Source organism: Hyperoodon ampullatus, assembly GCF_949752795.1.
Source record: "Hyperoodon ampullatus genome assembly, chromosome: 4".
In the NCBI taxonomy this organism is placed as follows: Eukaryota; Metazoa; Chordata; class Mammalia; order Artiodactyla; family Ziphiidae; genus Hyperoodon; species Hyperoodon ampullatus.
In genome coordinates, this window is record NC_136917.1 from 56,366,485 (window position 1) to 56,393,690 (window position 27,206).

A 27,206-nucleotide genomic window follows, 5' to 3' on the forward strand; every position below is an offset into this window, starting at 1 on the left:
TTACTATGTACTATACTGTTTTTTCACATTACTTAATTGTAAACAATTTTACCAGGTATAGTACATGGTGATAATGTAATTAAGCTTTTTGTTTCTTCCTTTTCAAACATTATAAATGGGGTGAGATGAATTTATAGTTTCTGGTTTTAGATTAGTGTTCTCTACCTTGTCTGCATGGTAGAATCACCTGAGAAGCTACTTTTAAAATCCTAATACCCAGGCTATACCCCAGAGCAATTCTATCAGGCATCAGTAGCTATCCAAGCTCTCCACGTGATTCTAATGAGCAGCCAGGATTAAGCTCTACTGCAAGCTGTTTCCCATCGGCAGCTCCTCATGACCTACCCCACCAGACCCCAGCTTCTGAAGCTGCCACTGGGTCCCAGTCCCTTAATTCAGATTGCTGACCTAGATTTCCTTCTGATTCTGTCCATTCAGCTTTCAAGACCCATATCCAAAGCCCCTATTCCACGTAAAAATTTCCAATTAGATATCATGTCTTTCTTTAAAAATCCAGCAAACTTTTCTACTGTAACTTTCCTATGACATTGTCACAACCCACCTTGCATAACAGTTCTTCCTCTGAACTTGCACTTCCTCTCCTACCAGACCGCATTAGCTCCTTAAGGGTGAGGATCAAGTCTTTTGCATCTGTGTATATTGTTCTCAGCATCTAGCAGTGCCTTACATTAGACACTGGAAAAAGTGAGAACTGAATTGGGGTGAGATGCAGTGTGCTCTTATGGGGGACTAGAATCAAGGTTTAGTGACAGCGTTGCCACATCCCACTAGGAGCAGGTTGGGTCGGTCTTCACAATAACGGTAAAAACCGTCACTTAGGGAGCTCTTACCGTGTGTCAGGCATTGTGCTAAGCCCTTTAAATGCATTAGCTCGTTACACTCCCACAGCCCCATGGAGCAAGTCCTGGCCCTACTTCCATTATGCAGAGAAAAATGACATTTTAAGTCCTTGCTGGCCCAAAGTCACACAGCTAATACAAAACTAAACCTGGATTCAGACCACCCTGTTTCCTCAGCCGTAACACGGTAACGAGAATAAACCCGGGTGCCACGACACAAGAGAGAGTTCAAGTTTAATATTACTTTTGGCAAACCGGAAACCGCTACACCAGTGAGGAAAGGCCCTTCCTCCTCCGGGTTTCCCTTGGGCCTGGCAAAATCCTACTCATACTCCCAGGCCACACCGTGCGGGCTCCAGCCTTGGGGTCTGCCCTGGCTCCGGGGTCAGCACGCCGCTGCCGGTGTCTCCACCGCTCACCGCGGGGTGTGGAGTCCTTGTTTGTGAGACTCACCTACAACTTGGGGGCAGGCCCGAGCCCTGCTACCTGCCCCGGCGCTTGGACACGGAGGGCGCTGCACGGGTGTGGGCCGGCCCGGGGCGTCCCAAAGGAGCAGGGCCTGGACCTTCCCCTTCCTCCTCTAAGTGCCCCGGGGGTCTTAGCCGGGCCGGGCTGTGGGCGCCCCGTCCCGGGTCTGGGGAGCTGAAGCCCGCTGAGCAGTCCCGGCCCGGCCGCCCTTCTCTGCCTTGCGCGCCCGGAGCGCAGTCCCCACCGTACCTTCCGGCTGCCCCGCCGTTCCGGGCCCGACAGTTCCGCCCTCCACCCTAGCTCCGGGTCCCCTCACCTCCACTCGCCGGCTCCGCCTGGAGACGCCCGGCTCAACCAGCGTACCGCCTCTTCAGTCTTCGGAGCTTCAGTCAGCTGAGCGGCGCGGATCTGGCTGGGAGGCCCCAGCGTGAGAAGGGCTTTGCGCAGCCGCCTTGACCGCCCCGGCCCCTCGGCCGCCCCCCGCAGGTCAAAGGCGGCGCTGCAGGAGCGACCACCGTCACCCGTACCGCAGCCCTGCACACTTAAGTATGCCTCTGGAGAAGCTGACACAAATGCAGATTCTGGGGCCCCCTACCCAGGGCGGTCCTTTCAGTACTTCTGTGACAGTGTCCGGGAATTAGAATTTTTACCAATCCCTACAGGTGATCATGAGGCAGCGATCTACCGGGGGCAGACATTCCTGTAACAATCCCAGACCTGCTCCCCCAAATAGACAAAGCAAGCCTCTTCTCCCTCCTCGGATCCTGGTCTCAGAAATGCTGCCCATCTTTCTGGCACCTCCACTATGAAGGCATTCATTCATTGTTCATAACAGTAATAACTACCATGTTTATTAAGCATAGGATGCTTCAGACCCTGTGCTACGTGCTTTATGTAAATTTTCTCTTTATCTTCACTATAACCTTATGATTTCGGTACCATCTGTTATTCCCACTTTACGAGTGAGAAAACTGAAATTTAGAGAGGTTCAAGAATTTACCAAAGGGTACACGATTATTAACAGGCTGAATGGGAGTTAAAATTACATGTCCCCTACCTCATGCCATATGCAAAAATTAACTCAAAATGGATCAAAGACCTAAATGTAAAAGGTAAAACTAAAAAACTCTTAAAAGAAAATGTTGGAGTAAATCATGAACTTGGATTATGCAGTAGGTTCTTAGATATGAAAAAAAGCACAAGAAACGAAAGAAAAAGTACATAAATTGGGTTCATCAAAATTAAAAACTTTTTTGGCTTCCCTGGTGGCACAGTGGTTGAGAATCTGCCTGCCAATGCAGGGGACATGGGTTCGAGTCCTGGTATGGGAAGATCCCACATGCCACGGAGCAACTGGGCCCGTGAGCCACAACTACTGAGCCTGCGTGTCTGGAGCCTGTGCTCCGCAACAAGAGAGGCCACGACAGTGAGAGGCCCGCACACCACAATGAAGAGTGGCCCCCGCTCGCTGCAACTAGAGAACGCCCTCGCACAGAAACGAAGACCCAACATAACCAAAAATATAAATAAATAAATTAATTAATTTTTTTAAAAAGAACAGTTTAAAAAAAAATTAAAAACTTTTGTGCTTCAAAGGACATTATCAAGAAAGTGAAAAGACAACCCACAGAATAGAACATATCTGAAAATCATATATCTGATAAAGGTGTAATAACCAGAACATATAAAAAACTCCTACAACTCAACAATAGAAAGACCAGTAACTCAATTTAAAAATGGGCAAAGGATCTGAATAGACATTTCTCGAAAGAAGATATACAAGTGGTCAGCAAGCATGTGAAAAATACTCAACATCATTAGTCATCAGGGAAATCAAAACCCCAATGAGAAGTTACTTCATACTCACTAGGACTGATATAATAAAAAGAAAAATTAAAAAAAAAAAACAAGCTCATAGATACAGAGAACCATTTGGTGGTTGCCAGAGGTAGGGGGTGGGCAAATTGGGTGAAGATACAGCTTCCAATTATAAAATAAACAGGTCATTGGGATGTTATGTACACCGTGGTGACTAGAGTACATAATACTGTATTGTACACAGTATTTGAAAGTTGCTAAGAGAATAAATCTTAAAAGTTTTCCTCACAAGAAAAAAAATCTGTATGTATGGTGACGGATGTTAACTAGACTTACTGTGGAAATCATTTCTCAATACATACACATATTTTTTTTTTTTTTTTTTTTTTGCGGTACGCGGGCCTCTCACTGCTGTGGCCTCTCCCGTTGCGGAGCACGGGCTCTGGACGCGCAGGCCCAGCAGCCATGGCTCGCAGGCCCAGCAGCCATGGCTCGCAGGCCCAGCCGCTCCGCGGCATGTGGGATCTTCCCGGACTGGGGCACGAACCCGTGTCCCCTGCATCGGCAGGCGGACCCCCAACCACTGCGCCACCAGGGAAGCCCCCATACACATATTGAATCATTGTTATATACCTGAAACTAACACAATGTTTTATGTAAATTACACCTCAATAACAATTTTAAAAAAGAAGACATAATAACAAGTGTTGGTGGGAATGTGGAGAAATTGGAACCCTCATATATTGCTTTTGGGAATGTAAAATGGTGTAGCCACTCTGGAAAACAGAGAGTCTGCATTTTCATTTTGTGCTGGGCTTCACAAATTATGATGCTGTTCCCGCACCCAAGAGAAAGGAAAAGCCAAGTGGGAAAAAAAATCGGGCACTGGAAGGGCTTACCTGACTGTCACAGAAGGGAACTTTTTGAAATGCAAATAATCAGCCCTAATTTTCTGTACTGTAAATCTTGACCGTTATAGAACAAAAACCTAACTACCCCTGTAATGGACACCAAAACCAGAAATATACTCCTTAAAAACGTAAAGGAAGGAAGAAGACTCTCTGAAGCCATTCACTAATATCATTGTTCATGTTTAGCCAAAGGAAATAAAATCAAGAGAGAAATGCATGGCAACCGTACCACAGAGTGCTTGAAGGTGAGACCACAAACACAGACAGAGACCTCCCAGATGCAAAAAGTGAGGGAGCCGAAGAACCAGGTCGGGAAATTTTCACAAAGTCGGAGTAGGAGGTGAATTGTGACATCACATCATGAGTTCATGTCAGAGGTCACAGGATGAAGGGAAAAAAGGGAGAATTTCAAAGCAGTGTTAATAATTTGGATGAATGTTTGAAGTGGACTAAGCATTCAGAGTCCAGTTTGGAGGTCAGGATTGGATAAAGAGAGTTTTCTACTTAATTTTCTTTTTAGACTCCATAAAAGTAACATTTCTGTATCTTTGGTTTTAAGTGACTGGCTTTATGTCATTTGGTTTTAAATTGAGCTATCCCCATGTGCCCAGCCCTTCACTGTGCTAAGCATTTTACACACATTGTCCCATTTAAATACCCAGGACCCCATGACCAAGGTAATTTTATCTCCCCATTTCACAAATCAGGAACTTGAGGTGCTAAGGGGTGAAATGATTTTACCGGTGTCATTCAGTGGTGACATATAGTATCAGGACCAATTCTACATCAGTCTGACCCTCTCTTATAGCCTGTGAAAGAACTAGGGTTTGTTGAAACAGAAATACAGAATAAAATCATTCTGCCTTTAAGAATTAAAAGGGAAGGCCCTAGGAAAGTCAGGATTGTAGTTTATGACATCATGATAGGTGAGAATGAAGATACAAAGAGAGAGAGAAAGAGACCCAACTCCATCCCCCGTCCCCAGAGACACTAGATGATGATGGAGTCTAGGGCTAGGAGAGGATGGGGTGTGTGACCTAGGCCAGAGGTCAAGACCCAGGCCATTGGGTAGAGATGCAGGAGTAAGTCACAAAATATGTCTGGTCTTGTAGGGACCAGCAGGGCTTCCATCAGGACCTGCACTGGTTCCCGTCCATCACTGGCATCCAAATGGTGTCCAGAGACTTTGCTGAGCTCATCTCACCTGCCCAGAGGGGACAGCCTCCTTTTCAATGGCCACCACTCACAAGCACCCCTGAAACAAGCCTTGATGTGTAGAGGGGCAGCAGTGTGGAAGGGAAAGCCCTGCCCCAACTCTGGGACAGGACTGGACAGAGGTGAGCCCCACCCCATTACAGAAGTTTCACTGCTGGTCTCCTGTCGTTATGTATTTGCTCACCTTGTAGATCTCAAAAAATTTACCATTATCACCTGGGAATCTGAAAAATTGGTGTTTTTTTTAAACGGGGGCTTCATCCTCAAAAAAAAATTGAGGGCTACTACACTAAAAGCAATTATAAATAATTAACAACTAGAGCGCTACTCATGTCCCATGCCCCACTCTAAATGTTCTGTATTGACTAACCTAAACCTGACAGCAACCCTGTAACATATTACCATCATCGTCATCCCTATTTTAAGGCTAAAGAGACTGATCACAGAGAAGTTAAGTGGCTTGCCACTGTCACACAGATAGGAAATTACAAAGCCAGGCTTTGAGCCCAGGCAATTGGAAACCTGAGCCCACATTACTAACCCTAATGCTATGCTTAGATCAAGTTTACACTTTGCTCATGCAAAGTGGTCAGGTCTGTAAGGAGAAAAAACCAGACTACCTGTGTGGCCAGCTTCCCTGGTCAGCATAGCTCAAACAATACCTCAGGTCATCCCAGGGTTATATAAAAACAGACTCCGAGAAAGGCTTGCATTGGCTAACAGTATAAAAATATTTTCTGTGCTTCTGATGCAAAAGGTAAAATTTGATTTACAATAATAGGCACAGAATGATCATGTTTATACTTGCAAACTGGGACTTTATTATTATTCCCCTGAATAACAGTGAAAAGAGTTTTGTAACCCCAAGGTAACATGGCACTCTAAGAAGGAAAGAGGGGTGAGATTTAGCAGCAGCTGCCATCATAAATCAGTGTATGGCTGTTTCTCTCGGAGCTCCAGGCTCAACTCATGGCTGTCATAAACTTATAAAGGGGAGCCCCATGAGAATTTATGTAATGATGGCAGGACTCATTTTCCTTCCTGCAAGAATCTTTCTGAAGCAAGGTGAGAATTAGGCTGATTAGATTCTATGTGAAGAAAGAAAACCAAACCAATGGAAAGGAAAAATGTGGGTCAGCTTTAGCTACTTACTACTTCCCTTGCCAAAAAAACCCTCACCTTGTATGTATGGAGAAGAACATGCTGAATTCCACCAAATAAATGAGTGGCTGGGGGCTTCCCTGGTGGCGCAGTGGTTGAGAGTCCGCCTGCCGATGCAGGGGACGCGGGTTCGTGCCCCGGTCCGGGAGGATCCCGCATGCCGCGGAGTGGCTAGGCCCGTGAGCCATGGCCACTGAGCCTGCGCCTCCGGAGCCTGTGCTCCGCAACGGGAGAGGCCACAACAGTGAGAGGCCCGTGTACCGCAAAAAAAAAAAAAAAAAAAATGAGTGGCTGGATGACTGAATAAATTAATGAATGAGTGTGATCCAGGCTTTCTCTGGGGTGGTTCTTTCAGTGTGAGAACAGTTCCATCCTAGAGTCACCGAGAAATGCTGAATACATAACAAGGCCAATCAACAGAGTCAGCCTCTGAATATTCAGGCACAGATGATGCTCCCAGTCAATATGTTTGATTTTTGTGTTTACTGATAGATTTTCAAATTCACCGTGTAAACCAAAGTTCTAAAAATAAAAAGAAGAAGAGGAAAAATGAAAACAGAAAAGAACTTGTGGTAAGATCATACATTACTTCTGGATAGGATTGCCAGATAAAAATACTTACACTAAAAATTTTTCATTGTTTATCTGAAATTCAAATTTAACGGGGCACAGTATATTTTTATTTGTTAAATCTGGCAAACTATTTCTGGGCTAATAACCCTATGTAGAAGAGAGGGCTGAAGAGACTTATCTGGTGGACATGCCCACACCTGGGAGTCAGAAGGAAGGCAAACCAAAGGAGGAATCAGAGAAGCAGACAGAAGAGCCTGCAGAAATACGGAAGAACCAGCTGTGCACAGAGCTTCTGCTGAGCATTGATACAAGCACAGGGGAGAGGTGGGGACCAGGAGGATGCTCAGTGAGAAAGGCCTGATGGCTGTAGAGTTTGGCCCTTACAAGGTTGTTGATGCTTCTAAGAAGTTCTATGTCAGTGGTTCTCAGTGAGGTTGGGGTGGAGAAGGGGTGCGTGGCAGAATGACCTACAGTATATCAGAACCGAAATCTACATGCTGGAAGTAGCCCTCTCCCCCTCTGAGGACTGGGGAGAGAAACATAAGTGTAACCCTTATCAACTCAGAATTTATGTGGTCTGTTTGGGGGGGCCGTGTTGTGGTTACTAAAGCACAAAATAAATTATAAATCTTTTCTTGCATTTATCTTGAAAACCACGAAGGTGATCCATAGTTTACAACTATCTGTTGGAAAGTCCTTATCTTCAATCTACTTCCTTCACAGCCTCTGCTGTTCTGTAGGGTACCTCCCTCCACAATATCCTCAAGCTTCAGCAATCCCCCACCCCCTCATCTATTTTTCCTTTTATTATGTAGATCAATTAGGCCTCTCTTGCCAGCAAAAAAGGTCCAATCAACTTTCTCAATCCAGTCCCAAATGATCTGAAAGATGAAGCATTTTCAGAGAGGGGGTAATAGAGCTGGCAATTATAAAATTCTCTTTGGCAGGCTGCGAAAGAAAAAAGTATGAATTTTCTTGCCCTGTTCCTGGTATTTTGAAAAGCTTTTCAAGTGATCGTGATATGTGGACGCTTTTGAGAGATACCACTCTTAATCAAGACAAAAAGCCTTTTCATTTCTTGAAAAGTCTTATTTCTTGGCAAATTTCTCCCTGCAAAGTGCATTCTTCTCTCTGCTCTTTGCCCAGAAAGAGGTGCCATTGTGTGGGAATGGACATCTGTGGTCTGTCCCAACAGAGATCACCAAGTGCAGGCCAGGACCAGGTGACCCAGAACAGCTACTTGAGTCTCCCAGTCAACGGCCCTGGCTAGACTGCCTCCAATTTCAACAAGGTCTTGCTGAAAAACAGAGGCAGACCTTAGGTGGTCCAGTCACCTCTCCAACCAGAATGATCCTGAGGATGAAGCTTCCCAGCTTCATCAACACTGCCTTGGTGGGTGGTGATGACTATGGCCAGCAACTGGGCAGATTCACAGGGAGCCCTGGGGGTGAGCAGCCAACCCCACAGGACATTCATAGGTGGGGCATGATCTTAGCCTTCCTCCAACTGGCCTAAAGTCCCGCAAGGGTCAGAGTCCCACCCTGCTGGTCTGACCCCTCAAGGTTCCTCAAGACACCAGGGATCCTCTGACCCCCCACCCTTCTCACTTCACTCCCAGACCCCTCCCAAACAATGGACCCAAGTGTGAACAACCCCAAGGCTGGTGGTGAACAAGGCCTCCAAGCACCAAGCCCAAGCCTGCCCTCCTTTCAAAAATATTTCAGACTTAGGGAGGCTGTCCTCAGCTATTTCAGACCTATTTCAGAGGACTTCTGCTCCTTCAAACTTATTTTCAAAACTCAGGATGATGAAGGCTCTCCAGATAAACTCCAGTTTCACCCCCTGACATGTGGCGGCTAAAGATCAACTGACCCTGTAGCCAGAAAGGAGGAGGAAATATTACTAAAAGGGGACCTCGTTCCCAGAGGTAACAGCCTTTAAAAGGTCTGGTTTGCCAACTTTGGATTCTTAAAGGGTTGTCTTAGCTTCCTGCCCCCAACGTGAGTAAAACAGAGAACAAAAATAAAACCACCTACGAAATCCAAATTCAAAGTTTTTCTTGACCTGTGAGTCCATTTTTTACATCTACGAATCCCAGTCAAGGCAACACACACACATACACACCCACACCCACACATCAATGCCCTTTCCAGAATATAAATGTTAACACATGTAAAATCATGAATTCCATAATTCCTCCTGTGGGCGTTGGGTCACATTAGGTTTCCCACTAAGTGAAATGATTGTCACCTGGGTATAGCTCCTTCCATTGTGTTGTACGCACAGGAACACGGGTCTGCAGCTGTGGACATTTGAGAACTCCAGCCACCCACCTCCCTACCTCTGTGGATTTCCTGCCTTTGGCCACAAGATGGCACTCTGGAAACGTTCTCAGCACCAGTTTCCTGCACCAAAGCGCCCCTGCATTACTCCCAGCTGGCCGCCTTCCTTCCCTCTTCTCTTCCCTTTCAATCCACGTCCCAGAGCACAGTTGAAGGGGCTTTGTGGAGGGCAAATGTGCGTGATCTTGGGCAAGTTACCCAACCCTCCATGCTCGGCTTCTTCACCCCGATGGCCTGGTTGTGAGGGTGGCATGGGACGATGCAGGTAAAACACTCAGGACAAGGCTTGGCAGGTAGCTGCTGTTCTCATCAGTCTGCTCAGACCCCTTCCAAAGCTCTCCATGGCCTTCAGGACAAGGTCCAAATCCTGAGCACGGCGTCCCAGGCCCTCCATCATCTGGCGGCCCCTGCTGACACCCCCAGCCCACCATCCTCCTCCCCACTCACACAGGCCCTCGTGTGGGACTGCGAGAAGCAAGTCCACCTCCAGCCTCTTCCATTCTGTTCCATTCTGTTCCCTCCACCTGCTCGCACCTGCCCCCCTCTGGCTCACTCCTCCCCGTCTTTCAGGGTGTGTCGGAGGGTCCTACAGGAGGAGCCTCCCCTGATCCCTAAGCCTGACTCTGGAGCCATCCACTGGACCCACTTCTTTCATTTTCCCCACCCTGGCTTGAGACTGCAAGCCCCTTGGGGGTCACTTTGTCTTGCTCACTGCCTTGCACATAGTAGGATGAGTGAGGGCCAGACAGTGAGGCCGCCATGCAGGCTGACTGTCACCAGAGGGCCTGGGGCCCACGCTGGTTCCCCTTGCAGGGCAGGTAGCACTGGGCCCCCGCCCAAGCTGAGGAAGCCCTGGGAAATGAGCCTTACTGGCCAAGAAGGCAGAGGAAAAAAAGTGAAGGGACAAATGCAAGACCATTTTTACCATTTGCATTCGAGGTACAAAGCCTGGCAAATAGTACAAGGTAAACTAGTCCCATGGAATGAGTGCTTTCTCTGTACCAGGCATTGCATCAAGCCCTCACTTGTATTATCTCATCAAATCCTTACCACAAACTCGGGAGATGGGTGACAGCCATGCTCTACAGAGAAGCAAACTGAGGCCCAAAGAGGTTATATGACTTGTGCCATGTCTCTGAGCTGTTGAGTGTTCTGTCTGTCTTCAGAGCCAGACTGTAGGAAACACCCCCATTGGATTCAGGCCCCTTGCTATTGGGAAGCCTCCAGGAGTAGAATATGAAAGGATAGGGTGTGGAAAAGAGAATACAGAGGGGAAGGGGGGTGCAAGGTGAGGCTTAGGCCAGGGAGGTCCTCAGTCGCCCCATCCTAATGGCCACAAGCCCCCTGGCCAATGGGCCTGATTGGAGTCACTTGTGTCCCAACAGGCACCTCCAGCCCCAATGACTGAGCTGCCAACACCCATCGAGGGGAAGCTGGCCCTTAACTCCCATCACTTCAAAAGCTTTACAAACCTCTGGACTCAACCTCAAGGTAAAGTGCGAGACTGGACAATGGTGGGGGCAGTGGATGGAGGAGGAAATGAGAAGGAGCAAGCCACCCCAAGGCCACCCAAGCCAGCTGCCCACTCGCCCCCCTCCTGGCCTCACCTCTGTGACGGGACTCTTGGACATGAACAGCAGTGGGAAGAGAAGAATTGGAGGAAGGGAGGGAAAGGGAGAGGAAGGTGTGGGAGAGGGAAAGGTATAAAAACCTCCAAGACCAAGGAGCAGGAGGCTGGGGGATTCCCCGGGACAGGGGCTCAGGCTGGACCAGATGTGGAGAACAATGGGCCGGGAGGCTGGGGAGCCGGAAGGGAAGGGGGAGGGAGGCCACACCGTCGGGTCAGAGAGTTCACTGTACTTCAGGAGCCAAGGACACGGGCACCTTTATGGGTCCATGTGGGCAGGGACTGACCCAGGGCCAGTGCAAGAGCCAGAGGCAGCCACAAGGTAGGCCAAGCCGGCAGATCACGCCATCCACCACTAATAACAACGTCATTGCCTATGACTCCGGGCCAGGCTCTCCATGCACGTTTCATTTCATCCCCACGATTTCCTGCTGAGAGGGCTACTGTTGTTATTCCCATCTGCACTCTTAAGATGAGGCCCAGAGAGGCTGAGTGACTTGTCCTACATGACCCAGCTGGGAAGCTGTGGAGTCAGGATTTGAACCCAGGCAGTTTGGCTCTGATGGCCACTCTCTTAATCAGCGCTGCTTCCCATGAGACAAAAACGGGTGATGAGGGCAAAGTCAAGACTGAGAGGTAGACAAGTGTGGGAAAAAGGGGAATGGGAGAAGAATAACGGGAGATGACGGAAACAAAGAGAGACAAGGAAGGGAAGAGAGGCCAGGGTGTGACTTGCCCAGGAGGGGCTCAGGCTCTCTGCTCACTTGGCCACAGCAGGGGCTCCCCGCCCCTCAGTGGCTGCCTCGCCGCATGGATGGCACCTTCCCATCCGGCCTGTCCCCAGCCGCATCCTCCTCAGCGGCGGGCCACTCAGCTTCACGGGAAACTCTCTTTCTCTAATTGGCATAGAAACTCATAGCCCTCCCTTTTCCTGTAGGTGGGGTTTCCATAGGAAAAAGCTGCTTCTCTGTTTCCCCAGCCTAGCAACTGTTTGGAAGTCAGATCCCCACATCCTGCTCTCCTGGGTCAAGTCCCTCCTGGACCGGCTCTTGTCCATCATTTGCTAACGGGGACGAACAATGCCCCTGAACAATTTTACTTCATTGGTCCTTGGACCCCTCAAATCTCTTCTGATGAAGATGGACTTGCCTGGGAATTCTGCTGGCTCCATCAACTAATTATGGGACGAGGCTGTGCCAGCAGGTCTGGGGGCAGGAGAACAGGGCTAATCAAGCCCCCCAGGAAACACTGGAGGACTTGCCCAGCCTTTGAAGAGCTCTAGCGGTTTCTGGATCTAGCCCACTCTGGCGGTAAGCATGATGCCACTTCTGCCACTTCTGCTGGGACTTTTGGGGCCAGGTGGCTACTTGTTCCTTTCAGGGGATTGTCAGGAGGTCGCCACTCTCACTGTGAAATATCAAGTGTCAGAGGAAGTACCGTCCGGCACAGTGATAGGGAAGCTGTCTCAGGAACTGGGCCGGGAGGAGAGGTCTGGGCGAGCAGGGGCCGCCTTCCAGGTCTTGCAGCTGCCTCAGGCGCTCCCCATCCAGGTGGACTCCAAGGACGGCCTGCTCAGCACAGGGAGGCGGCTGGACCGGGAGCAGCTTTGCCGGCAGCAGGATCCCTGCCTGGTTTCCTTTGACGTGCTTGCCACAGGGGATTTGGCTCTCATCCACGTGGAGATCCAGGTGCTGGACATCAATGACCACCAGCCACAGTTTCCCAAAGGTGAGCAGGAGCTGGAAATCTCTGAGAGCGCCTCCCTGCGCACCCGGATCCCCCTGGACAGAGCTCTGGACCCAGACACTGGCCCCAACACCCTGCACTCCTACAGCCTGTCTCCCAGCGAGCATTTTGCCCTGGATGTCATTGTGGGGCCCGATGAGACCAAACACGCGGAACTCGTGGTGGTGAAGGAGCTGGACCGGGAAATCCATTCATTTTTTGATCTGGTGTTAACTGCCTATGACAGTGGGAACCCCCCCAAGTCAGGCACCAGCTTGGTCAAGGTCAATGTCCTGGACTCCAATGACAATAGCCCTGTGTTTGCTGAGAGCTCGCTGGCACTAGAAATCCAAGAAGATGCTGCCCCTGGTACTCTCCTCATAAACTTGACTGCCACAGACCCTGATCAAGGCCCCAACGGGGAGGTGGAATACTTCCTCAGTAAGCATGTGCCTCCAGAGGTGCTGGACACCTTCAGTATTGATGCCAAGACAGGCCAGGTGATTCTGCGTCAACCCCTAGACTATGAGAAGAATCCTGCCTATGAGGTGGATGTCCAGGCAAGGGACCTGGGTCCCAATCCGATCCCAGCCCACTGCAAAATTCTCATTAAGGTTCTGGATGTCAATGACAACACCCCAAACATCCACATCACATGGGCCTCCCAACCATCACTGGTGTCTGAAGCTCTTCCCAAGGACAGTTTCATTGCTCTCATCATGGCAAATGACCTAGACTCAGGAAACAATGGTCTGGTCCACTGTTGGCTGAGCCAAGAGCTGGGCCACTTCAGGCTGAAAAGGACCAATGGCAACACATACATGCTGCTAACCAATGCCACGCTGGACAGAGAGCAGTGGCCGCAATATACCCTCACTCTTTTGGCCCAAGACCAAGGACCCCAGCCCTTATCAGTCAAGAAACAGCTCAGCATTCAGATCAGTGATGCCAACGACAACGCACCTGTGTTTGAGAAAAGCAGGTACCAGGTCTCCACTCGGGAAAACAACCTACCCTCTCTTCACCTCATTACCATCAAGGCCCATGATGCAGATCTGGGCGTTAATGGGGAAATCTCATACCACATCCAGGACTCCCCAGTTTCTCACTTGGTAGCTATTGACTCAGACACAGGCGAGGTCACCGCTCAGAGGTCACTGGACTATGAACAGATGGCCGGCTTTGAGTTCCTGGTGATCGCAGAGGACAGGGGGCAGCCCCAGCTTGCATCCAGTGTCTCTGTGTGGGTCAGCCTGCTGGACGCCAATGATAATGCCCCAGAGGTGATTCACCCCATACTCAGCGATGGGAAAGCCAGTCTCTCGGTGCTTGTAAATGCCTCCACAGGTCACCTGCTGGTGCCCATTGAAACTCCCAATGGCGTGGGTCCAGCAGGCACTGACATGCCACCACAGGCCACCCCCAGCTCCCGGCCATTCCTTTTGGTGACCATTGTAGCAAGAGATGCAGACTCGGGGGCAAATGGAGAGCTCCTCTACAGCATTCAGAGTGGGAACGAAGCCGGTCTCTTTGTCCTCAGCCCCCACCTGGGGCAGCTGTTCATCAACATCACCAATGCCAGCAGCCTCACTGGGAGTGAGTGGGAGCTGGAGATCGTGGTGGAAGACCGAGGCAGCCCCTCCTTACAGACCCGAGCCCTGTTGAGGGTCTTCTTCGTCACCAGTGTGGACCACTTGAGGGACTCAGCCCGTGAGCCTGGGGCTCTGAGCACATCGGTGCTCACGGTGATTTGCCTGGTCGTACTGCTGGCCATCTCCGGGTTGGTCTTGGCTCTGATTATGTCCATTTGCCGGACGGAGAAGAAGGACAACAGGGCCTACAACTGTCGGGAGGCCGAGTCCACCTACCGTCAGCAGCCCAAGAGGCCCCAGAAACACATCCAGAAGGCGGACATCCACCTCGTGCCTGTGCTCAGGGGCCAGGTGGATGAGCCTGGCGAAGCTGGGCAGCCCCCCAAGCACGTGGGCAAGGAAGCAATGATGGAAGCAGGCTGGGACCCCTGCCTGCAGGCCCCCTTTCATCTCACACCGACCCTGTACAGGACTCTGCGTAACCAAGGTAACCAGGGAACACTTGCCGAGAGCCGAGAGGTGCTGCAGGACACTGTCAACCTCCTTTTCAAACATCCCAGGCAGAGGAATGCCTCCCGGGAGAATCTGAACCTTCCCGAGCCCCAACCTGCGACGGGCCAGCCCCGCTCAAGGCCCCTGAAGGTTGCGGGCAGCCCCACAGGGAGGGTGCCTGGGGACCAGGGCAGTAAGGAGGCCCCGCTGAGCCCGCCAGCCTCCTCTGCAACCCTGAGGAGGCAGCGGAATCTCCATGGCAAAGTAGCCCCTGAGAAAGAGTCAGGCCCCCGTCAGATCCTGCGGAGCCTGGTCCGGCTGTCTGTGGCTGCCTTTGCGGAGCGGAACCCCGTAGAGGAGCTCACTGTGGATTCGCCTCCTGTTCAGGTACCTCGGTGTGGGCAGCTCCCTCTCTTGTCAGCCCCCTCACCCGCCCGCAACAGCATCAGACCCCATTACCCTCACATTCTTCACATTCATTCCTCAGGCTCACCACGCACTTTAGGATGCATTGGGTGCAGTGGTTCAGGGCACAGCTCTGGGGTCAACAGAATTTAGCTGTGTGATCCTGGACAAATGACTTACTGTTTCTGAGCCTTAGTTTCCTTATCTATAAAATAGGGATGACAGTAAGAGCATCTGCCTTGCGGAATTATCCTAAGGATTTGGTCAGTTAATTCCTATATGAGCACTTACTTAGAGTGCCTTGTGCAAGTAGACACATAGCAAAGGTAGTGATTAAGAGTACAAGCTTTGGGGCTTCCCTGGTGGCGCAGTGGTTGAGAGTCCGCCTGCCAATGCAGGGGACACAGGTTCGTGCCCTGGTCCGGGAAGATCCCCCATGCTGCGGAGCGGCTAGGCCCGTGAGCCATAGCCGCTGAGCCTGCGCGTCCAGAGCCTGCGCTCCGCAACGGGAGAGGCCACAACAGTGAGAGGCCTGCGTACCGCAAAAAAAAAAAAAGAGTACAAGCTTTGGAGCAAGCCTGCCCAGGTTCAAATTCTGGCTCCACCTCTTCCAAGCTGTGAACCACAGGGAAGTCACTCAGCTTCTCTGTTGACGTTGCCCAAGTTAACAGCACCCATCTCCCAAGTTTGCTTGAAGATAATAAAGTGAATGTGCTTAAAGCCTCTAGAATAGCATCTGGCGTGTAGTCAGCACTCAGAAAATGATTAGGATGATTTCTGCAAAGCTCTTCTCCATTTCACCTGCCCTCATCTCATCTGGGCAACCTCCGGGTGAAGCAAGCCAGCATAGGCATCATTGCCCCCAGGCTCAGGGGCTGCATTTGACCTGCCTGAGACCCCAGAGCTTGCCAGCTAGGCCTATGGGATAGGACAGTGGAAACAACCTTGGAACTTGGGAGTTAGGCAGATCTAGGTTCCAGTTTCAGCACAGCCACTTTAGGAGCTGGGCAACATTAACATCTGAGCCTTATTTTCTTCATCTATAAAATGGGGATTGTGATGCCAAACTTAGCTGTGTCTACCTCCCAGGGGGTTGAGAATTAAATGGGATGATGAATGGCTGTGTCCAGTGACCTAGGATTTACTGGACACACCTGGGAAAGCTTTTTCTGGGATGGTGCCTGATCTCACACCTGTATCAACTCCTCTGAACCCCAGATCATTTTCCCTGTGCCAGGCTGCCCGCCCAAGGCACACTTCTGTCATGAGCCAGGCTATCAGCTCATGTTTCCTGTGGAGCAAGGACACAGCTTCCTTCCCCCACCCCTTCCCCAGGAAGCCACCTCGAGAGGGCCCAGCTGCTCTCTCAGGAGTCCTGCCCTGGGCTCTGTGCAGCCCCAGAAGTTGCCCAGAGCCATTCATTCATTCATTTGTTCATTCATTCATTCATTCACCCATTCATTCATCAAATGCTTATTGAATGAGCTCTTTGTGTCAAACACTGTGCTGGTGCTTGGCAAACAGAGACAGCAGATAGCAAGCCCTGTGGGTGACCCCATTGGGGTGAAAGAGAGAAGGGTACCAAGTTGGGATCAAGTTGAGGGTAAGAGACAGCTTGCCTAATGCTTGCTTTCCAGAAGCACAGTGCTTGCGGGCAGCCCCACAGGGAGGGTGCCTGGGGACCAGGGCAGTAAGGAGGCCCCGCGGAGCCCGCCAGCCTCCTCTGCAACCCTGAGGCGGCAGCGGAATCTCCATGGCAAAGTAGCCCCTAAGAAAGAGTCAGGCCCCCGTCAGATCCTGCGGAGCCTGGTCCGGCTGTCTGTGGCTGCCTTTGCGGAGCAGAACCCCGTAGAGGAGCTCACTGTGGATTCGCCTCCTGTTCAGGTACCTCGGTGTGGGCAGGTACCTGTGGAGTCAGATCCCGGTTCAAAGTCCAACCCTGCCTCTAATTGCTGTGTAGTCCCTGTGAGCCTCAGGTGCCACATCTGTAAAGTGGGTATAATGGTATCTCTTTCCTTGGGTTACTGAAGAATGACATGAGATTATATATCACTGGACAGTTATTAAGTGCTTATCATAAGATCTATTACTAAGTAATTTATAGACTTTCACTCATTTAATCCTCATAGGCACAACCAACACATGACCTGAGTCTCATTATTATTCCCTTTTTCTTTTTACTGCTGAGGAAACTGAAGCTCAGAATGCTTAAGTAATTCCTCAAGGCCACACAGATGGGAAGTGGAACAGGGGCAGATTTAGGACTTGAACCCGAGTCTGACTCCAGAGTCTGGACTCTAACTGTGAAATGACAGCATATAACTTAGGGTTTGGCACTCAGGGAGTTTCCCTGAAGTATCAGCTGTCACTCGAAAAAAGGGTGGCAGGTGCTTGTAGGAGGGTTTCTGGGCCTGAGCCAGGAGGTGGGAACTGCCCTGAGGCAGGCAATGGGACCCTGACCCTCCCACATCACAGTGAAACCCCAGTCCTGGCCACCTCCCCTTCCAACTATCCTCTGAGGTTGGCATTTTCTGTCTTGAGCTGCCCAGAGGGACCCTCTCAGGGAAGAGGGGGACTGGGCCCAGGAGGGAGGCAGAGGCAGCATTTCTAGGAGGAACAACCCAAACCCCTCGACTCTGCAGAGCATTTCAAACTTTCAAACCACCTAATCCTGACAACCCTGTAAAGAAGTCTGGGTGGTATTTTTTTTTTTTTTTTTTTGCGGTACGCGGGCCTCTCACTGTTGTGGCCTCTCCCGTTGCGGAGCACAGGCTCCGGACGCGCAGGCTCAGTGGCCATGGCTCACGGGCCCAGCCGCTCCGCGGCATGTGGGATCTTCCCGGACCGGGGCACGAACACATGTCCCCTGCATCGGCAGGCGGACTCTCAACCACTGCGCCACCAGGGAAGCCCCTGGGCGGTATTTTTAGATCTACCTTAGAGATGAGGAAACTGAGGTCTGAGTATGTCTAAAAACCTGCCTGACGTCACACAACAAGCTAGAAACGACCTTGACTTGGTCTGTTGCCTTCTCCCTCACAAGGGCCTGTGGGGCCTCGCCCTGACATCTCACCCACCCCTGCCCCATTCACCAGCCTTTCTGAAACGCCACCGTTTCCTCTGGCCTTTCAGCTTGAGAACCTTCTGACCGAAACTCCCTTCCTCCCTCACCCTGGCCCTCACCCTCTCTCCACTTGCCAAGCCCCTGTGGAACCTGCGGGTCTCAGCAGAGGCACCTGGCATGTAGTATGAACTCAGAAAACATTTGTTGAAATAAGTGAATTACTTCCCCCTGTATCCACAGCCCCACCCGTAACTCCCTCCTTGCTGCAAGCTGGGTGAGGGGCCTTCCTCTGCTCCACTTGACCTCCATCCTTTCTCATCCCTGGTGCAACCCCCCATAGCAGCTGCTGTGTCCTGTCTCCCCTGACTGTCCTCCCTGGCAGACTGGGAACTCCCTGAGGGCAGAGACTGGGCCTTGTTCTCATTCTTACCCCCCCCACCCAGCAAGCATTTGGCCTGGAACAAACAAGCTCTCATTAAATACTTGTCGAGCGAATGAAAGGATGAATAAACAAATGATTCAAAGACACCCTTCTGCCTTCTGTACAACATAGTCTTACATCTGGCCCGCCAACAATGGCTCAGTCTTTGAACATCACTGAAGCGGGGGACATAACACTTTACAATAATCCTTATCGAGGTTGTAATACATTTATAGTCAGGACATGCCCTTTTCACCCCCGTCCCACAGCTTCCACTGGGAGCAGGTCTCCTGGGGGAATGAGAGTTGGGGGACAGGCCCAGAGGGTTCTCATTCTCTCTCTCAGACTCCCAGGTCCCGGGAATTTGTAGTTGACACATGGCCAAGCAGGGAACCTGTCTGCACACATCCCTGCCTCCGTCACCATCACCGTTCACCATCCCCCATCCGATCCACAAACATCTGAAGCTGGAGGAAAGACTATAAAAAGAAAGCGCCGGCATTGAGGGAAACATCCGGTGGGGAAGTGTGCTGGGTCGGAATTGTGTGGAGTCAACAGATTTTTCCTGTCTTGTAGCAAATCTCCCAGCTGCTGTCCTTGCTGCATCAGGGCCAATTCCAGCCCAAACCAAACCACCGGGGAAATAAGTACTTGGCCAAGCCCGGCGGCAGCAGGTAAGCTGCACGTAGCCCCCACTGGCTTCTCAAGCCCCCCACCAGCCTGCCCTCACCCTTGCAGCCTCTGTGCCTTGAGGAAGGCTGAGCACATCCCAGACGCTGCTCCCCTGGGAGACCGCAGCGAACAGCATCCATTCCCCCACCCAGGCATCCTGGCCCGGGAGCAACTGTATTAACAGTATTTACAGGACCCGAGTCACTAAGGAAGTGACTTCATCCCTGAGGCTCTGATTATCTGTTCCCTGATTGCAGAGGTGCTGGGCTATGAACTTTAAATCTGTAACGTTTAGCTCTTTCTCTTGACCCTTAAACATAATACGAAGGCTCCTGGCTAAGGATGTGGGTGTGTGGGTGTGTTCTTTTGGGCGGTCCTAGAATTAAAGAGACCTCAAGAGGACATCTAATTTAACTCCCTCTTGCTACACATGGAGAAACTGAGGCTCTAAGTAGTTTGATCCAACCCAGCTATGTAAACTTGAGCAAGTCAGATCAAGCCTCAGGGATGCAGTTTCTCATCCATGAAACAGAGGTCACCGCACTTCCTTGTAGTGATGGGGTAAGGATTTAATGATCACATGCATTCTAAGCCCATGGCCCAGTGCCTGGCACATAGGAGTTACACAAACAATGCTAAGGCCTTTCCCCTTAAAGTGACTTTGCTCAAGGTCAAATAGCCAGTGAGTGGCAAAGCTGGGACCAGCTCTCAGGACACTGACTTCCAGTTCGGTGCTCTTGCTGTGACAACTTACAGTCTTTTTGTTGTTGTTTTTTTTTTTGCAAAGATAGCTAGAAATAGTGTAGAGTAGGGGTGAGCACACACATTCCAGAGTCATATCAGCCTGGATTTGAATTCTTACTTAATTTGTGGGGACCTTGGACAAGCTACCTAATCTTTACAAATCTTGGTTTTCTCATTTGTAAAATGAGGACAACAAGAGAACCCCTTACAGACGTGAAAGGTTTGATGAGAAGGTAAATATACCTTGCAAAGCATATGTCTGACTCAGAGTAATTGCTCAATAAACATTAGTTGTTGCCATTACTTGCAAACTTGCTACCCCTGCATAGGAGCAGAAATGGCCACAGAAAAAAAGCAGCAAGGACCCCCAGGCCTTAAAGGGAGCCTTTCCAGATGCTGGGATGAGGGGCCAGGCCTGTCCCCACCATGCTAAGGTAGTCCCAGGAACTGGCTTCCCCCAGGTGATAGAGAGGGTCTTTGGGAGGGAGGGGTCAGGGAGACAGCAAGAGACACCATGGTAGATTCTGAGTAGCTTTTGGATGCCTCACCTCAGCTGCATCCTCTGTTGACCTGCTCTTCTGGTCTGGGATTTAGCCTCAAATAGGGAGGAAGGAACATTCAGTTACTCAGTCCACAACGTATTTATTAAGCACCTACTATGTGCCAAGTCCTATTCTGAGCACTGGTGAGAGAGCAGGGGATGAGACAGACAAATATCCCTGCCCTCACTGGAGCTCATACTCAGATAGAGGGATGGAGGGGTGGAAGGATGACTGCATTAGATCACCCAAAGTTTACTAAACTCCTATTCCATGCCAGGTAATGAGAAGCAATAGAGGGACAATGGTGAGTAATATCAGGGCATTCATAGTCACTTCTGTTTGCTGACTGCTTACAACACTGTGCTAAGCTCTTTACATGCAACACCTCATTTTACCCCCATAATGCCCCATGAGGTGGGTGTTATTTATTACTCCCATTTTACAGAAGAGGAAGCAGACTCAGAGTAGGCAGGAGGGCTGGGATCAAGTAACCCAGATTGGTCTGACTCTGAAGGCTGGGCTGTGGACCCATTTCCCTCTGTGGATGAATGAATGCTGGCATGAATAGAAGACTATTCATGAGCAGGAATGAATGAATCTATGTGTGAATTTCCTCACTCGTGGACTGTGTTGGCTTCCTTTGCAGGAGTGCAATCCCAGACACAGATGGCCCAGGTGCCAGGGCTGGTGGCCAGGCAGAACCGGATCAGGAGGAAGGGCCCTTGGACCCTGAGGAGGACCTCTCTGTGAAGCAGCTGCTAGAAGAAGAGCTGTCGAACCTGCTGGACCCCTACACAGGTAGGGACTCCCCAGAGTCACCCCGACCCCGCTTCTGCCCCCATGGCACCCTCCTGTGCCCAGGCTTCAGAGTTCTGCTCCAATCCACTGCAGGAAAACAGCCATTCTATTTCTGGAGAAGACTATCAGCAACATTTTTTTACTTCCCCTGGAGCTTCAGATCTTCATTTGTCTAAAGATCAGATTCTACTTTGATCATTCATTTTAAAAAATCATCATAAGAATAGTGAACAGTTACTGAGCTCTTGGTGTGTGCCAGGTACCAAGGAAGCATCTTATATACATTATCTCAGTTAAGCTTCCAAACAGTCTTTTCAGGTAGATATTATGAGCTCCAATTTAGAGATCAGCAAACTGAGGCTCAGAGAGGTAATACAGCCTGCCCTGAGTCACTTCAGTGATTGAAGGGAAGCCATCCTGAGCCCACGTACATCAGGGGACCTCTCTTTACCTCCTAAACCACTCATCTGCATTTCTTTGATGTCTTTAAATACACTTTTACCCTGAGAATTCAAGAATCTGCCAGCTCCCTCCGCCCCCGCACCAGTCAGCCCCCTTCAGGTAACACACAGTAAGTCCAACCTACGCTGTGATTTTGTTTCTGTAGTTAATACTCTGCTCCTCATCTGGACATATTCTGTGCGCTGAAGGCATGACAGGGACTTCCCTTTCATTGGTTAAAAAAATATATAGCTAACTTTTATTGAGTGCTTTCTATGTGCTAGTCCCTGTTCTAATTGCCTCATGAGAAAATCTTCTGAGATAGGGACTATTCGTTATCCCCATTTCATAAAGGAAAAAAACTGAGGGGCCAGGGTGTTTAATAATTTTCCCAAGGTTGTGCAGCCAATGGTTATTAACCCAGGCAGTGTGGCTCTAAATTAAAATTAAGTAAAATGAAATCTAATTAAAATCAAGTAAAATGAAAAATTCAGTTCCTCAGTCATATCAGCCACACTTCCGGAGCTCAGTAGCTACGTGTGGCTAATGGATATTGCTTGGAACAGCACAAATCTACAGAGTTTTATAGGACAGCATTGTCTAGAATGCAGAGCTGTGAGGTCCAATAGAGTAGCCACTGGCCACATGTGAAAATGGCTAGTAGCAATTGAGATGTGATAGAAGTATAAAACACACTCCAGATTTTGAAAGACTTAGTATGAAAAAAGAATGTAAAACATCTCAATAATTTTAAAAATATTGATTATGTGATAAAATGATGATTTTAAGTATAAAAAACGTTTACAAATTAATTTCACCTTCTCTTTTCTACTTTTTTTTTTTTGTGGTACGCGGGCCTCTCACTGTTGTGGCCTCTCCCGTTGCGGAGCACAGGCTCTGGACGCACAGGCTCAGCGGCCATGGCTCACGGGCCCAGCCGCTCCGCGGCATGTGGGATCTTCCCAGACCGGGGCACGAACCCGTGTCCCCTGCTTCGGCAGGCGGACTCTCAACCACTGCGCCACCAGGGAAGCCCTTCTTTTCTACTTTTTAAATGTGGCTACTAGAAAATTTCAGACGACCTCAATGCCTTGCATTATATCTCTGTGCACCAGCTCTACACTGGAACCTGTGGGCTCAGTTCCCATGTGGTCCTGCTTCCCCATAGCACAGAGGGCAAAAAACACAGGGAGATGGTAACAAGTGGTGTGACGAAGAGCGCAGCAGGGGTAGAAGTGCCTGCGCTGCTCACAGGGCTGGACTCTGATGAGGCTACTGGTGAATGTGCCTGACACTGGGGTTTTGGCTGCATCAGATAAAAGCCCCACCTGACGATGTGGTGATGACCATATTTTACCGTTGCATGAGCTCACTGAATGCTTACAGCCACCTGACAAGATAAGTGCTACTATTTCACCACTTTATGAGCGAAAAAGGAGGCTCAGAGAGGTTAAGCACATTTTTCAAGGTCACAATGCTCATAAGCTGCAAAGTTAGGAAATCAAATCCAGGTCTGCCCAGTGCCCACCTGCCGCGGAGTGAATTCATCATCACATTTCAGCCATTCTCCTACACTCCACTGATTTTCTCATTCCAAGCTTCATTCCTTCCAAAGCACTCTGACCCCTGTGCAAGGAAAAGCCTGATTCTGTAACACCAAAAGAGTTCTAACCTTATTACCCTGGAGTCTCAGGGAACTTAGATTTACATTTCCCAAATGTCCAGGGTTAATATTTATGTCCATTCAATCATTCAATAAACGTTCACTAAGCCCCAGGAGCGGGCTGGACCAGTCGGGAAGGGGCCTGACCCTGCCTCACAGCCTGCACAGCCCCACACTGTGAAGGCAAGACCGAGACTCATTTATCAATAAAAACAGCATTTACTGTATTTTGCAATAACTTTTCAAAATCACAAGAGTAGTATTTGGTTAATATAGACAAATGTAGATAAACAAAAAGAGAATGAATCATTTCTGCCCAGGGGTAATTTCAGTTAACACTATGACGCGTCCCCTTCCAGTCTTTCATTCTACGCACAGATTTTAAAGCAGGTTACCTTAAGCAAATATTAAAGTAGATGTTGTGCCTTTTTTTTTTTTTTTTTTTTTAAAGACACACATTCTTAACCACAAGGCCTATAATTTCTTCCCTCTGGCTTGGCCTCTATCACTGGGCTTGGGACTAATTTTCTGAGACAGGATTTTCTGTTGAGGAGATGGGAAAAGGAGAAGTGTGATGGTGGGATTTGGGGCCTGGGGGACACTTTTTCACTGCCTTGGCCCTTTCCTGGGACAGCTCTTAGGCAGCCAGCCCCTTCACACGGTTTCCTGCAGCTTGAGAGGGGAAGGTCAAAGAGTTAAGAGCATGGGGCCAGGAGGCAACAGTACAGACCTTAGTGGGCCTGGGAAACCAGAGCCACCTAGCATCCAGGGGGAGGAAGGCACAGCTCTTCAGAGAATGGGTGCGGTGGTGCAGTGACAGGGGGCTTCCAAGTCATCAGACCTGGGGGTCAAATCTGGGCTTGGTTGCCTAGTAGCTATGTGACAACTTCTTGGAACTTCAGTTTCCTCATCCATAAAATACTCTTGACTTCAAAGGTTTGTGTGAAGGTTAAATGAGATAATTATGTAAATTGCCTATCACAGAAGTACTTAATAAGTGGTCACTGTTATTATGAATAGGAACCGAAGGCACCACCAAGCCAGGAACTCCAGCAATGGCTAAAAACGGGGATCCGCCGCCCCCCCCATCCTCAGCTAGTGGTGTCCTGAGGGAGTGAAAATCCTGGCTGTACAGGATGAAGGACACCTAAACCTGAAACAGCCCCATGGACCGGGAGATGCTTTAGAAACGGGCCATTTCTAATTCTAGGCCTTCCTCCTCCCCCTGCCGCGTCCTCACTCAGCTCACGCGCGGACATCAGTCGCTGCCTTCCTGCCCGGCGCGCTTCCCTGTCAGGGCCTCTTCCTTCCCGCCCACCTCCGGCCGCCCCATCGGTCCCCTCCATTTCCCTTCCCTCCTTTGTCCGGCGCCCCGCCCTGCCCACGACCCCACCCCCGCCCGCCATGGGCTCCGCCCTCACCGCGTCCCTTCCGCCCCTTGCAGGCCTGGCCCTGGACCGGCTGAGCGTCCCCGACCCGGCCTGGATGGCAAGACTCTCTTTGCCCCTCGCCACCAACTACCGTGACAACGTGTTCTCCCCGGACGCTGCGACCTCGGAGGAGCCCAGGACCTTCCAGACGTTCGGCAAGGCGCCGGGGCCCGAGCTGAGCCCGACGGGCACGCGGCTGGCCAGCACCTTCCTGTCGGAGATGAGCTCACTGCTGGAGATGCTGCTGGAGCAGCGCCCCGCCGTGCCGGTGGAGGCCGCCTCCGAGGTGCTGCGGCGGCTCTCAGTCTGCGGAAGGACCCTGAGTCTAGACCTAGCCACCAGCGGGGCCTCGGGCTCGGAAGGCCCTGGGGGCCGAGCTGGAAAGAAGGGGGCGGAGGGCAGGACCAGCAGCGGCGGCAGCAGCAGGGGCCTGTGGATCCAGGAACCAGGGGCACCGGGAGAGGTTAGGAAGCCCAGGCCCTGAGGATTCTGGGACAGGAGGTGGTTTCTCTAATCTTTGAACTCACTGACCAGAGGTGGCCTGAGAACTTAAGGTGACCAGTGCTGCCCCACAGAGGAGGCAGGAGCCCCAGGACAAACAGCGGGCTGACCAAAGCAACCCCTTGTTAGGGGCTGGCTCTGCCTGTGGATTTTTTGGAGGAGGAAGACAGTTGGCCGCTGAGATAAGTGTTTGCTGGCAAAACACATGTAAGAGCACAGAGGGTTCATCCTCCTGCAGAGCAGATGCCAGGGAGTGTCACAAGCAGGAAAGGATGGCCTGGGTGCACACTGGAGGGTGTGGGGGGCTGGATCCTGGGGCACCAGGCAAAGCTCTCTGACCTACTAATAAAGGAAAAGCAGTGGCTCATTATCCTGTTTGCACCTGTCGAGAGGGAGGACGGAAGAATAAGAGTGAAGGTTCTTTGTCATCCAGTCCCTGGCCAGAGGGTCATGTGGGGCCTGGACAGGAGGGTGCACAGTGTCAGGTCGGCAATGATGGACATGGGTACTCCTGACCCCTGCTCCTCTGCTGCTGCTACAGTATCAAATAATCCGATTCTCAGCTGGAAAATTAAGGCTAAGAAAAGCATGACTATATATAGAGCATTAACACGAGCCAGGCACAAGTCTTTTTTTTTTTTTTTTTTTTTTTTTTGTGGTACGCGGGCCTCTCACTGTTGTGGCCTCTCCCGTTGCGGAGCACAGGCTCCGGATGCACAGGCTCAGCAGCCATGGCTCACGGGCCCAGCCGCTCCGCGGTATATGGGATCCTCCCAGACCGGGGCACGAACCCGTATCCCCTGCATCGGCAGGCGGACTCTCAACCACTGCGCCACCAGGGAGGCCCCAGGCACAAGTCTTTACGATAGGATTTCATTTCATTTCTCCACAGCCCTAGGAGGGGGGGTGTTATTATCCCCGTTTCACAGACAAGGCCATGAGACTTGGAGAGGCTGAGGGTCTTGCCCAAGATCAAGCAGAGAGAGGAGGCAGAGCCAGAGTCCAACACCAAAACCCATGCCCTCGACCTTGACACTAGACTGCCAGCCAAGGAAAGCAAAGGAAGAGCCCCCATAGGTGAGCTTTTGCCAGTAGCAGACTTGCCTGAGATCCCCTCAAGAAACACTGTTGAAAAGAACATTTCCAAAGCCACTCAGGCCTTCACATCTCTGCTCTTCCAAGCACATAGTGAGAGGGACTCGGAACTGACCTGATGCAGGGTGGGCGTCTGCAGACTCCTGTCCTTTCCCAGCAAGCAGCCCTTCAGGTACAGAAGTCATCTTTCCAGACCCACCAAACGTGAGTAAATCTTCCTCTGTCACAGCAGTGAATTCAGGCCCTAGAGGACAGTGTGTGAACCGGGTCTATGAAATTGACACTGACAGCAGCAAACCTTCCAGGAGAGGAAGGAGTGAAAAAAAATAGCGAATATTTTCCCAAGGCTCAGCCTTATAATTTCCCTGGAAATTTCCAAGCAGTCTCTTCAGCTTCTCAGTAATGTGGGGCTTTCTTGGATACTAAAGGGGAAAATTCCTTTCTGTGCCTCTCCTTTTGCCCTTTTTCTGGAGCTCAGAATACATGTTCACTGTCCACAGAAATGGGCCAGTCATACTCCCAACTAGGGATAATGAAAACCATCCACACTTGGAATGCAGTGAGGCATCATTATTCCATTATCCCGTTTTACAGATGAGGAAAATGAGGCCCTCATAGTGCTTCAGGAGCTTCAGGAATGCTTCAG

At 50.4% G+C, this 27,206-nt stretch overlaps 1 protein-coding gene across 1 annotated transcript; it reads left to right on the top strand.

Annotated features, from left to right (window-relative positions):
- Nucleotides 1–12,291: 12,291 nt before the first annotated feature.
- Nucleotides 12,292–25,448, top strand: PCDH12 (protocadherin 12; the record flags this gene model as incomplete). The annotated part of the gene is made up of 4 exons (XM_079704070.1): nucleotides 12,292–15,171; nucleotides 19,251–19,348; nucleotides 21,279–21,430; nucleotides 24,979–25,448. 4 exons carry the CDS (start codon nucleotides 12,292–12,294, stop codon nucleotides 25,446–25,448), a joined length of 3,600 nt encoding a protein of 1,199 aa, XP_079560196.1.
- Between the last annotated feature and the right edge of the window lie 1,758 nt (nucleotides 25,449–27,206).